The following is a 12,367-nucleotide window of genomic DNA, read 5'->3' as shown; positions in this document are numbered from 1 at the left end:
TAGGGATGAAACTGTAAGGTAGGCACCTGTGCCACTGCGAGCTAGACTTGCAGGTTACCTCTTAAAATAGTCCTGTGTTGTAGGCTTGTGTTTTTACGTCTTAGTTCTTGTGGATCCAGGAGAGATGACCATCACTTTGGTAGCTACTGTTCCTCTCTGCAGCATTATTCCAGTGTTGCCACTGTCAAACAATAACAAACAATCATAATCATAATAATAAATAAACTATGCAATCAGGAATGTACAGTATAATGCTATTTTCCTGCTGCCTCCATCTGCCGATTGGCCTCTCTTACCGGTTAACAAGTGTTGTTCCTCCGATGCAGACGTTTGGCTAATGTTACCAAAATTAAACAAAAAATCACCCAAAAGTAATATTGTTTTGGCTATTCAAATCTAAGCCTCACTGATAAATAACATGTTCAAATCCCTAGCAAGACAAGCTCCTGAGCATCAGTTCGATATCAAACATTCTTGGATATATGAATAAGATTTTAATTACCGTTTAATTTGTAGATGCAAGACCCGATGGATGTTGATGAAGAACACTTGATGATGTGTAGCACGTCATCTAAATTGTGCGTCCTCTTATGGAAAATCTCCTATCCAAATGATGGTTCCTGAAGTCCCTCCAGGAGTTGATGGCAAATTATTTCTGTATTTTTGAAAAGAAATTGACCAAAAGCAGTAGCCTCAATTTAAAAGACTAACGTATCAAACTTCTGACCATGCTCCAAATTCCTCAGTCAACACTCTGTCCTAGGGCCTCTGTCCTGTTGCTCCAAGTTAAGCAGCCCACAATGCATTGTACTAAACTAAACTAAACTAAACTAAACTGTTTAACATGAAAACAGTATTTTAGTGTTGAAAAGTGGCTGTAAATTTACAGCAATTGCTTACAGTGTGTACTGTGGAATATCAGAACCACGTGAACCACCATGTAAAGATCAAGGTTGTAAACCAAGGTCACATTCTTTGAAACCTTTATACTGATAGAAAACATGGGTTTGTCCATTGTAGCACTCCCTGTGATAACACAGCACATGGAGTGTCTCCATTAGTTTGTCCTTAGTATCACCCCACAGTTTTTGCGCTGATGGTTGCAGAAGTGTATAACCCAGAAGATACTTTCACACATTATTACTTATGGTCATTCAGAGGTACTTTAGAGTAATTCAGAATTTGTTGCAAGACAATCAAATGGAAATGTGATTGTTGTTTTCTGAAGAATCTATTCTACAAAAAACAAAATCCAAAATATTTGGATTGATTTTAAAATCATGGAAACAGTGCATTGCAAAGTATGCTATGGGTCCCTCTTTGATTTGGTTGAACATGTGTTGGTTTTTAGTAATATGCACCATGTACATTTTGACATGGCTCTACTACAACACAGATAGACAAGATGGGTGATAAAACAGGACTCGCCCTTAAGGTTCTAAATTATTCATATGGTGCTTTAGTGTTGCATATTTCCAAATACATTTGCAATACATGAAATTACCACAAAGCAACTGACACAATAAAAAGGGGCCTTTGGGGCACCTGTAGATCTGGGACCCCAGGGCAGTTGTCCACTTTGCCCAGTTTTTATCCAGCCATGCAAAGGAACATCCTTTTCGACTGTTACAGAGAGACACATTTTACTTATAGCATGTTCACACTGCTAACTACTTTTTGATATAAAGCATATGTCTAATAGTATTTGTGTTGACAAAATCCAACTAAAAATAGAAATAAATGGCAGCACTGACTTTTGGAATGAGGGAATCTGTGTGAACAAACGTGCGCAAGCTAAGCATCCACAGTCACGTACACACCAAGCCATTGAAATGCTGTCTGTTCATTTGTTGTTGGTTATTGTGAATTTTGGACTTGTTTCTTTGTTGTTTCGATTCCAGGGAAAGGCAGGATGTGTTGTTTTTCATGCCTTGGACCCAGAGGTAACTTTAAATAAAATGGATTTATGAATTGCATTTTCTCCCTTCTCACTCCTCACTCTGTGTCCGATGGTACTATAGTAACCACTCGTCTCACCTTTTGTACTTGCCCAGTCACACTGCTTTGGGTTGCTCTTTCAATTTACTTCCAGTTTATCAAGCTATCCCAACTGGGTGTCTCTGCAAACACAACAAGCGTCATGGCTGCACACTGGGCTCCAGTGTTAGAACCGCTAACAAAACACAACCTAATCTCTGCCTTGGCCTACTGTGCCCATCCTGTCTGCCCACTCTCATTAGTCAGGACAAGGCCATGCACATCAAAGCTCACTAGTTCTGTAGGTCCCAGTTCTCACTTATGAGGAAGGTCAGGGTAGGTGTGTGTATCCTAGAAAAATATCAAATTTATTTTTCTACTTCTACTTCTACTTCTGTCTATTCATACATACGCACAAATTACATTTTTGGCTCATCCTGGAAGAGGGTTCCCTCCTCAGTTGCTCTTCAGGAGGTTTCTCATTTTAAATCTATATAGATTGGATATAGGGAGTCATATGCTGTACAGATTGTAAAAACCTGTGATTTAAGGGATGTACAAATAAACCCTGACTTTTCACATTTCGTTCTAACAGAGGAAACCTTGTGTAGTTGAGTGCAACACAGGTACTGAACTTTATGAACTGTTTAATAGTTCAGTTTTTTAATTCACGTGGAAGCCCCAATTGTGTCCAATTACAGTCATGTCTACTTTGGATCACCTGCAGGTCAAGGTCTACATCACAAGATCACTATTCTGGGGCAACTTTAATCCACCTGTGGCCAGAATTCCTCTTCCCCTGTTAATCCCTGTATTTCCTGAAGGCGAACTACAACAAGAAAAAGATTAGAGGACTTAACGATTAATGTTTAGTGAAACAAAAAGACCCAGTGTTGCCACTGAAGAGCCACAATTGGTACTTATGAGGCTTTCTTCCTGCCACATAAACTGTATTCTTTTTTATTAACTGCATTAGGACTGTAAAAAGGTTGAGTATTTATATTCATGAGTTTAGGTATTGATACTGTAATGCATAAATCCAGTTTATGAACGCTATAAAAATGTAGTTTTACTTATTGATGCGTTTCCATTGTCAAAGTTCAGTATAAAATGCTGCTTACAGTATGAATGGGAACTACACATAAAGGTAGTGTATAGTCAAAGCAGCTAAACAGAAAATGCTAAACTATTATATTTTAGGGACTGTTCAAACATTATTCAGGGGGAAGAGGGGGAACAGAAAAAAGGCAGGATAGTCTGACTTTTTTCTTTGCTTGTTTTTTTTTTTACTGATTTATCTGTTGGTTATTTTCTCAGTTAATTAATAAATTGTTTTGTCTATAATATGCCAGGAGGTAGTGAAAATTACTCATAATTTCCCAGACCCAAAGCTGGCGTCTTAAAATTAATGACTTTATTTATATAAGCACATTTTGAAACAAAGTACTTTACAATAAAAACGAAGAAAAAAAAAGGAAATAAAATCCGTAACATAAGACCAACAATCCAAACCCAAAGATGTTAAGTTTACCATAATATATGACAAAAAGTCAATCAAATCGTCACATTTAAAAAGCCAAAAGTAAGAAATAAATACAACGAATAGTAAATTATCAAAATGGTTGGCAATTAATCGTTTCAGCTCTTAATAGTAACATTAAAAAAAAAACTGCTTTCGGTTGTGTTATTGTTCATTAAGGTGAATGCATATGCAGAGAAAACAGATCTGTCACTGTATTATGGTTTTATTAATGTGAGCTTTGGTGCAGCACATCACAAGTTCCATTGAGACATGGTTTAAAATACATTGGCCCACACAGTACATGTTTTTTGTTTGTTTTTGTTTTTAAATTGAATACTGTTACATTATTGTATTGTTACTTGTTGTGGAGAGGGCTTTGTAGTGTTGCTCTAAGTCAAGGACAGGGTTTAAAGAACATTAAAACAAATTAATTAAAACTAACACAAATTTAAAAAAGTGTAGTAAAATCGTTCTGTACAAGTTGTAAGATTTATGCAAAGAAAATCTTCCTCCAAAAATGTATACTCAAGCATTTTCAACCTCTTCATGTTGTTTTTCCATTTCATTGTTAAATTAGGTCATCTGCGGCTATTTATCCAGCTCCCATGACTCTCTCTGATCCGCCTCACTGCTTCTCAGTGTGACGCACTAATCACAAGGAAGGGGAGTTTTACTGATTTTATTTCTTCTCTTTAAAACTGAAAAGACACATGTAGACATGAAACGGCAGGCAGCAGGAAATTTAATTGGTGGACAGAATTAACAAGGAAGTTCCTTGTCACCCATAGTGGGACTGCAATGATAACATGTATTAATACACCTCACAATAATATTGATAGAAAGAATAAACCGGCTGAAAATAAGTGCAGAATTAGCCTTATTTCAGATCAATAAACCAGATGCTGATTACGCCTTTAAACAATGAAATATTGTTCATATAATGAACCTCTTGTCACAGTGCTTAGATGTGGTTATTTACCTAACTTAACATTCCCGATAGCTGATTTGACAACACACAGCCAAAGTGATGATGATGTAACTAAGACAGCAGAGTTAAAACAAATAATCATGAAACAATACTGTCTAAGAGCATGTTCAGAACATAAAACTCAGGGGAAATGTAAATGTGTATTGTCTGGAATGAAATATCGCTCTTTTTCATGATGCTACATGTTGCTTGACTTTGGGAGGTTATCATCAAAATCACATCTCCGCTAGCAAAAGAAGACATTAATCAAAGCAGGAAATTACCCTCATTTTAAGTGTGATCAAATCAATTTGAAAGACATTTAGAAAACATAACATTCCTTGTAAAAAAAAAATCTAGCTATGACAAAAGGATATATGAAAACATGTTTTCTTTTTCACTGATTACTGAACAAAATTAATGTACACACTGTATGTGGAATGACTGAATAAAGACACAACATCAAACAATGTATACATTGGATCTCTTAGTTTTGTCCAGGAGCAATTGTGTTTTTCCTACACCGTTGATACTTATCAGTTCTGACATTTCCACCAGCTTTATAATGACGTGATGTCGAAATAAATGTACATGGGCCAGGTGCAGCAGTCTGTATTATCTTTGCAATAAGAGAGAGAAAGAAACAGACATGAGAAACAACATACAGACATGTTCACGCTTTAAGTGGATTTGGTCAATGCTGTAAATCTCTGGCTGATATGTCAAAACATGAGAAAGGATTCTGGGTCTCCATACTGTACAACAGCCCCAATATTCAGCTTTTTCATATTTTTTGACCAACTGCTAATGCTGCTTTGTATTGCGGTCATGCTTTTTTTTGTTGTTAAAGGCAGTTGCTTGGGCATTACAGTCTACATACAGTCAAATACATTGAACAGAGATGCAACACTGTGGTCTCTAAAGTAATGTTAAATAAGCATATTCTTGTTTTCCATAATGGAAAACTTAATCGTACACTCATTAAAACGTACCGTACATATCTTCTAAGTGTCATTCATTTCTGGAATAAAACTGGACATGCTGACTCCTGCTCTGTGTTGGTGTGTCTATTTTAAATGTAGCCAACTCAAGAGGTCATTACTCAAACCATTTTAAACAGATCTTTGCTTCTATTACATGTATTGTATTTAAATTGACAACACTTTCTGGACTGAAATTTTATTGACTCAAAGCAGTCGGCAGGTAAAACAAAATATGGCAGCTCCAATACACGCTAAACATGGTACATTACACAGGACTGCATGCAGTGTTTTTATGACACGGTGTCAGAACTGAGCTGATGGGTTACTGTGCATCAGACATCACCGATAAGCATCATGCAGGGCAGTGTTTTTAAGATATGTCATGGTGTATTCATATGGTTCAGGAGCTTCCATGTGACTAACATGCAGTCAGTGGAAGACAATATTGTTTTATTGCTGCTATTTGTATGAACATTCAATTCAACTGATTTAGTTCATTAGACATAAACTGTGTCTAATAAACTGTAGACATTGCTGGTACAAGAGAAAGGTGCAACTTGAACAAAAATGTTGGCAGAATTAACTGCTTTGTTTTTTCCAGACACAAACTTATCCGTGTCTCAAAAAACTGAATTATAGGGAAATAAGAAGAAAGAAAATTGTCAGCGACACTGAGACACATGTTTATTGCGGGGGAAAAAGCGTGCAAGTTTGCCATGCAGCCAATAATTAGTGCGGTTGATAATGACAATGTATCGGGATTAGTTTGAGATTTAAAAAAAACAAAAAAAACAAGAGCTCTTGTCATGGGTGAGGTACAGTACTTATTGCAGTAAAACAATAGTTCACATAACTCAAAAAAATCGTGGTGGCCTGAGCAACTTCTGCAAGCCAGTTTCGGAGAAACAGCTGATTAACTTTAGTACACTCCTTACCAATTAAAAACTTTCAACTGCAACTTACATTTTACATTATGTTTTTCTACATGCTAGGTAATGGGTAATGCAAAACTGGCTTGCAGAATGTTTTTCACTTTGCAGCACACCATAATCACTCCAACATCTCTGGGGAATAACTGGTTGTATTGTGTGACAACCAGGGACTATGTGTAGTACATTTACAAGGTAAAGCGACAGATTGCATATATATATATATATATATACATTATTAGCATTGCTCTACTTAAGTATTTGTGAACTATCGCCTTTGGTCTTTACAGTGCCCATGCAGCCACCTTCAACTTCCAGAAAGCTCTTAGAGACAGGATCAAATAAGCAAACTTACTTCATTCATACCTAAAAAAAGAACAACAAAAAACAAAGAGAACAAAAAAGGATCAGAACTCTCATTTACAGTCTGCATGTATCCCTATGGTGCACATTAGTGCCATATTTAGATAATGTTTTACTTTATTCACATTATATTACAATCATGATATGACACTCATCGAGGAAAGACTGAACGTATCAAACATAATGTTCATTCCTTAAATCTTCCGATATGATTGTACACTTATAAAACAAATGCACATGAGAGATTATATATTATTCTGATGTATAGTAGAACATATTCTAACTCCAAGATAAAGTGAAAATCTCTGTGTATAGCATTTTAAAGTCACAATGCTATATGCAGAGAGAGAGAGAGAGAGAGAGAGAGAGAGAGAGAGAGAGAGAGAGAGAGAGAGGCAGATAGACAGAATAGAGATTAAAAGACATGATGGAAGAGAATGAAAGGGACAGTCCGATCTACACCCCAGAGTTTAACCCCCACCTCCCTTAGTAACCCTAGTGTCGTACTTTTCCAGGAATGTAGTTACGGTCAATGCTTTCCTCTTGCAGAAACATGTGAAGGCAGCGCTCGTTCTGGGCCAAGGGATGACCTGCAATTCTGGAGAAACATACGCACAAACGGACAAAAGCTTTTCATGGAGGCTGGTGAGATGCAATTGTGGATTAGTTAGTTGACGCACAGACATAGATTAGGTTAAGCCTTGTGTCAGGCTAGACATTTTTGGCAATGACTGACTCACACACTGAATGTGTGAATTTCAGTTTGGGCCAAAACATTATTTTTTTTTTAAAATGAGAAAACCTGCAGTAAACACAATCAACAAGCCATTATAAGTCAGAACTTGTGTATTCCACATTAACACATGTTTATGTGACACATAGGTTGGCTTTATCTACATCTAAACACACAAAGTATGTATTACTAGTACAGTACTAATTTAGGGCTGAACTGACTGACCTGTTGATGAACTGCTCGAGGCCCGATCGCCGCTCCTCAATGAAGGACTCCTCAAAAAGGCCCTCATCTCCGCGGAATGGCAACTGTCTCTTCAGGGCCTTGCCCGGCAGAGATGGTACTACAATCTGAAGGTGTCAGCACAAATAACAGAAAAGGTAACACATTAATTTGGCAGAACTTGCAACTATCTTCCAGGAATCCCAACCATGAGGTCATTCATATTAATTTCATACACAGAACATACTGTATGTCACTGCCCATATACTGCACAAAATGAAAGTACTACCATCGCCAACCTGCACATTACGCAATCAGAATTCATATGGTGTGGGAGTGTCCGAGGGTTGCGGAGTTCTAGAAGATGGTTTCAGAAAACACTATCAAACATATTGGCCATAACAATTCCTTACTCACCAGATGTCATGTTACTTAATGATAGCTCTAACCTGAACCTCTGTGGTTAGCTGGTCTGACAGCTGCTAAACGATTAATAACGTGTAGATGGAAAGCGCCACATTCGGTCAATATACAGAAATAGCTCCTCGCCTTTATAGACATTGCAAATATGGAACACTGGGTTGCCAACCAACACTAAGCAAAAACAGAAAACATATCACACTGGAAACAAGCTATCATTAAAATGAAATCCTTACTATAATGGTTTCTCATGTCCCCTAGGTCCAGGGTAGATGGGTGGGTTGGGGTATTTTTTTACTTATCTATTTTATTGTTTTCTTTGTTTAATTTTGTTCTCTTGTGTGTTTTATTTAGTTTTTTTCATGCAGTTGATCGCTAGTTTTATATGCATGTACATTTACCTGCATGCACATTTATGAACTTACGTTATTGGCAGTCCATTGATATTGTATCGATATTATAATTTCACTGTGTATAATTTATGTAAATCAACAAAATAAATAAAAAATGTATCACAAAAAAAAGAAACGATAACATATTTAAAGCCCTCCCCCCTATAAAATTTTTACACTTGCTGTGCTGTAAATAATCTTATATCAACACAGAAGACAAAACCTACAGTGTAATCCTACTTTTCACTTTAATATATGAAGGGATTATATCTTTCTACCTGTAACAACAACATTGTCACTTATCACATCACTGTAATTCCGGGTACTAGTTTGCACCAGCCAACCTGCTACAATGATTAAGGCCTTTTTATGGTTGTGCGTCAAATCGACGACGTACCCCCGCAGACCCCTCTGCGTCTACGCCGGACCCTACGCCGTAGCCTGATGTGCACCTCTCGAAAAATTTAACTACACGTCGCAGCGACGCACGTCGCCCGGCTGTGGCTTGGTAGCGTTGCATTTCCCCTGACTCCCCTAGCTCCAAAGCTAATCGCCGTCACTCTCTCACTTCTCTCTCACTCTACCACACAGTCACACACACGCCGGCTCGACACACACCAGTGCACAAGTATAAACATCAGGCCACTTACGTAGGCTACGGCAAAAGCTCTGCGTGGAACCTGCGCAGGACCATAAACGGCCTTTAGCCTGAAACACAACATTATTGCTCACTCACCTTACTGTCTCTTTCCAGCTCATTCTTTAACCACTCAAAGTCACTGTATCTTCTTCTCACACAGGAATCCTTCAGTTTGAAAATGGGAAGGTTTGTCTACACAGAGAAGAAGAAAAAAAAACAGCTCTTGATTTATACTAAATTCAAACATTTGGACATGGTTGCTGTTGGATAGTGAGAACAAGGCTTGCTGAACAGTTGACAACTATCATGGATGTGCCCTAAGCGACAAAGGTGTGACAATAACAGATATCTTACCAACATAATTTGAGTAAATTAATAGCATTAGTAGCATAGTCTACGATTAGACTAACACGCTAGTTTGATGTGAGAATGTGGTTCTTTTTCTATGTAAACCTTTTCAGTTCTATCTGTTGCTGCAAGTAATGTTTATTTTCATTATAGGTTATTTTATGGGCAAATGATTAATCTTTTAGTTTACAGGATGTGAATAATGAATAATTCCCAGAGCCCAATGCGTCGTCTTCAAATTGCTTGTTGTCCACAAATCCTCACATTGGAGCAGCAAATGGTTATTAATTATCAAAATTCATTTTCTGTCAATCCACTTATGGATTACTTACCTAGTTGTATCTGGCCAGAAATCATTTGAGGAAAGTTCTACTCACTGGGGAATTCAATGAATGGTTTGTGCATAAAAAGTGATTTTCAACCCTATTGTTTCATGTGTTAATTTGAAATACAATTAAAGATGCCTGCCAAGCAAACTTGTTCACAGAACGCTGAAAAGTTTGAGTTTTGATTCAAAAGGCAGATTGTGTGTGCAACTGACACCAACTGCTCTAAGTGATTAATGAATTCACAGTATCTCTCAATGTTTCAGTGGTTATAGAATGGGTGATCCTTTTGCATGACTTTCCCATGATTCACTGCTGTAGACACTGAGTGTGATGCTTTCCAGTGAAGGTTGGCGTCTTTTTAACTAGACTGATCTGGTTTGTTTAGGTTTGTCTGTCATTGTGAGAACACACTATTTGGATATGCAAGTTAACAAAAATTACTTTAAACTAGTTAACCCCACCTCTGATCCAAGAAACTATCCCACCTCCTGCATGAATCTATGAATGGTGTGTTAAAAAAGCCATTCAAGTGGTGAAAACAGTAAATTGTTTATATTATGATGGGTAAACTCTCCTAGGAGAAGGCCATCAAAATGAGGAGTTGTAGTCAAGACAAGCCTGTTCAGTTACAATTATGCAATTGGAATGTTAAACATCAGCTTCCTGAAAATGTTTTCATTAAACTTTAGTCAGCGATTTTCTGAAACTCATTCCTACAAGCTCAACTGCCTTTGTCTACTAGAGAAGGAAGTTTAACTTACTACTTCTATTACTACAACTATTTACAACTGTTTAATAAGGATAAGCATGTCATCCCATTTCCATAAAACCACCAACAGTTTCAGCATTCCTCCTAGGTTAAAGGTCGCATTTTGTAAAAATGTGATTTATTTTTTATTATAAAGCAGGTTGACGTGTATATAAATGTTGTGAACGTATCAACACGCTCAATCCTCAGAGGAATTCACAAAGCCCGTATTCAGAAACGGTGTCTTTAAACGAGCCTTGGACTTCAGTATGTTTGTGATGTCCCAACTATACTATCGGTTGAAAGTGTGCTGCTACAGTGCGGTTACAGCTAAAACGAACCGTTTCAGACAGAGGGTGAATACAGGTATATGCATTAATATTAAAGCATGTAAACATGTTCTAGTAAAAACACAAATATGACCTTAAAAAGGAGCATGATATGGGATCTGTAAGTAGCGTTTTCTGTACGTCAAGATGTAACATTAACAGCTATCTCTTCTCATTAGTTTACCGAAGAACAGTAGTCATGTCTATTTATGTTGTCGACAAGCATACTTGGCGTTAGACATCTAGCTAGATAGGCAGACAATGTTAAATTAGCTAGTCTTTACTTTCTTGGTAACTAATGTGCATGTAGCATTTAGCTAGCTTCACGGTGTCTGCTGGGTCTCCCTGATTTTCACTGTCGTAATGTTTCATTCTGTTTCAATGTATTTAACGCTAACTAGCTAGCTAGTTAGTTAGTTAGTTTAAAAGGCATTTAACTATAACGTTAAGTGCCATGGCTTAACATTGTCAATCTGCTTTCATGCTGGAAGACGTGGGTTATGTCACGAAACTTCTACATGCCAGCCCTGCGAACTAGCTACATCAAGCAAGCAGCCTCCGACAGGCCTCTGACAATCCCCGGTCCTGATTTTTACTGGAGCGCCATCTTGACCTACTCAAGGCGCCTATCGTAAACGTCAAGCAACGGGGATGCGAGTATTTTTTCCCCAGGAAGGCGAAGGCATATCCCGCCCTACTCTTCCTCTGATTGGCTTATCCTGACATTCTTGCCCTAACCATAACCAATCCCACTCCTCTTGCCTAAACCTAACCAACCCAACCAGAGCAGGCAACGAGTACAAGCCATTCAGAGGGAGAGTAGGGCGGGTCAAGCCTTCCCCATGCCTACGCCATCCTTGGACAAAAATGTGTCTCCTGTGTTGACTTCAGCACAGCGAATAAACATGCTAACTGGCTAGCAACAACACTGTAATTACCAGTTAGCTTAGCAAATAAAAGCTAACGTTGCAACAGTTTTTGGCTTGTGATTCGAACACCTACCCGCATGCGAACTTCATAGTTTGTGTAACGGTTCCGTCCAACTCCAACGATTTGTGGATCATAAACGTCTATCTCCAGAAAATTGCTTGGGGGGCCGTAAGCATCCGTCAGGTCCTGGGGCTTGGAATTCAACCGGCGAGTGTCGGCCACCGCAGGGTCTGTCATTTTCTCGGGTTGTAATTTTTGGACGACCAACGGCGAATCAAACCAACTAAATGCACAGTAAAATCTTAAATCTCATCTGAAGACATCAATTGACTGCGATAGCTGATCGGTTCAGCTAGGGAAGTAGCTGACTGTATATCTCTCTTCTTGCGGGGGCCAGCCGCCCTGCGCCCTACCTTTCTTGAATCTGAAAAATGCGTTGACTCAGTTCCGTACTGTGTGTGGGACACTGCACTCCCTCTAATGGACAGTGAGATAACTGGACTGAGGAGATTGAACTAGGTTACCCTAATATAAA

General features: G+C 38.2%; 1 protein-coding gene across 2 annotated transcripts; it reads right to left on the bottom strand.

Annotated features, from left to right (window-relative positions):
• Window positions 1-3,706: 3,706 nt before the first annotated feature.
• snx12 (sorting nexin 12) lies at window positions 3,707-12,279 on the bottom strand. 2 transcript variants are annotated; one of them, XM_039777939.1, is made up of 6 exons: window positions 11,905-12,278; window positions 9,245-9,340; window positions 7,700-7,824; window positions 7,249-7,339; window positions 6,734-6,744; window positions 3,707-5,085 (listed from the first exon to the last, which is right to left on the bottom strand). In XM_039777939.1, the coding sequence occupies exons 1-5, from the start codon at window positions 12,067-12,069 to the stop codon at window positions 6,739-6,741; spliced, it is 483 nt and encodes a 160-aa protein (XP_039633873.1). In that variant the 5' UTR covers window positions 12,070-12,278; the 3' UTR covers window positions 3,707-5,085; window positions 6,734-6,738. The 2 variants fall into 2 exon arrangements, with proteins under 2 accessions (XP_039633873.1, XP_039633872.1); XM_039777938.1 differs by lacking the exons at window positions 3,707-5,085; window positions 6,734-6,744 and having other exon boundaries at window positions 7,094-7,339; window positions 11,905-12,279.
• Between the last annotated feature and the right edge of the window lie 88 nt (window positions 12,280-12,367).

This window comes from Perca fluviatilis, chromosome 16 (genome assembly GCF_010015445.1).
Source record: "Perca fluviatilis chromosome 16, GENO_Pfluv_1.0, whole genome shotgun sequence".
NCBI classification, from domain to species: domain Eukaryota; kingdom Metazoa; phylum Chordata; class Actinopteri; order Perciformes; family Percidae; genus Perca; species Perca fluviatilis.
This window is presented reverse-complemented; position numbering and strand designations above follow the sequence as displayed.

What these genes read in the sequence shown, in the direction of transcription:
- snx12 (XM_039777938.1), bottom strand. Translation starts at nt 12,069, where the DNA reads ATGACAGACCCTGCGGTGGCCGACACTCGCCGGTTGAATTCCAAGCCC. An exon ending in AGCTGGAAAGAGACAGTAAG is followed by an intron (nt 7,825 to 9,244) that starts GTGAGTGAGCAA and finishes TGACACCTTCAG; the next exon opens with ATTGTAGTACCATCTCTGCC. An exon ending in CTCGAGCAGTTCATCAACAG is followed by an intron (nt 7,340 to 7,699) that starts GTCAGTCAGTTC and finishes ATGTTTCTCCAG; the next exon opens with AATTGCAGGTCATCCCTTGG.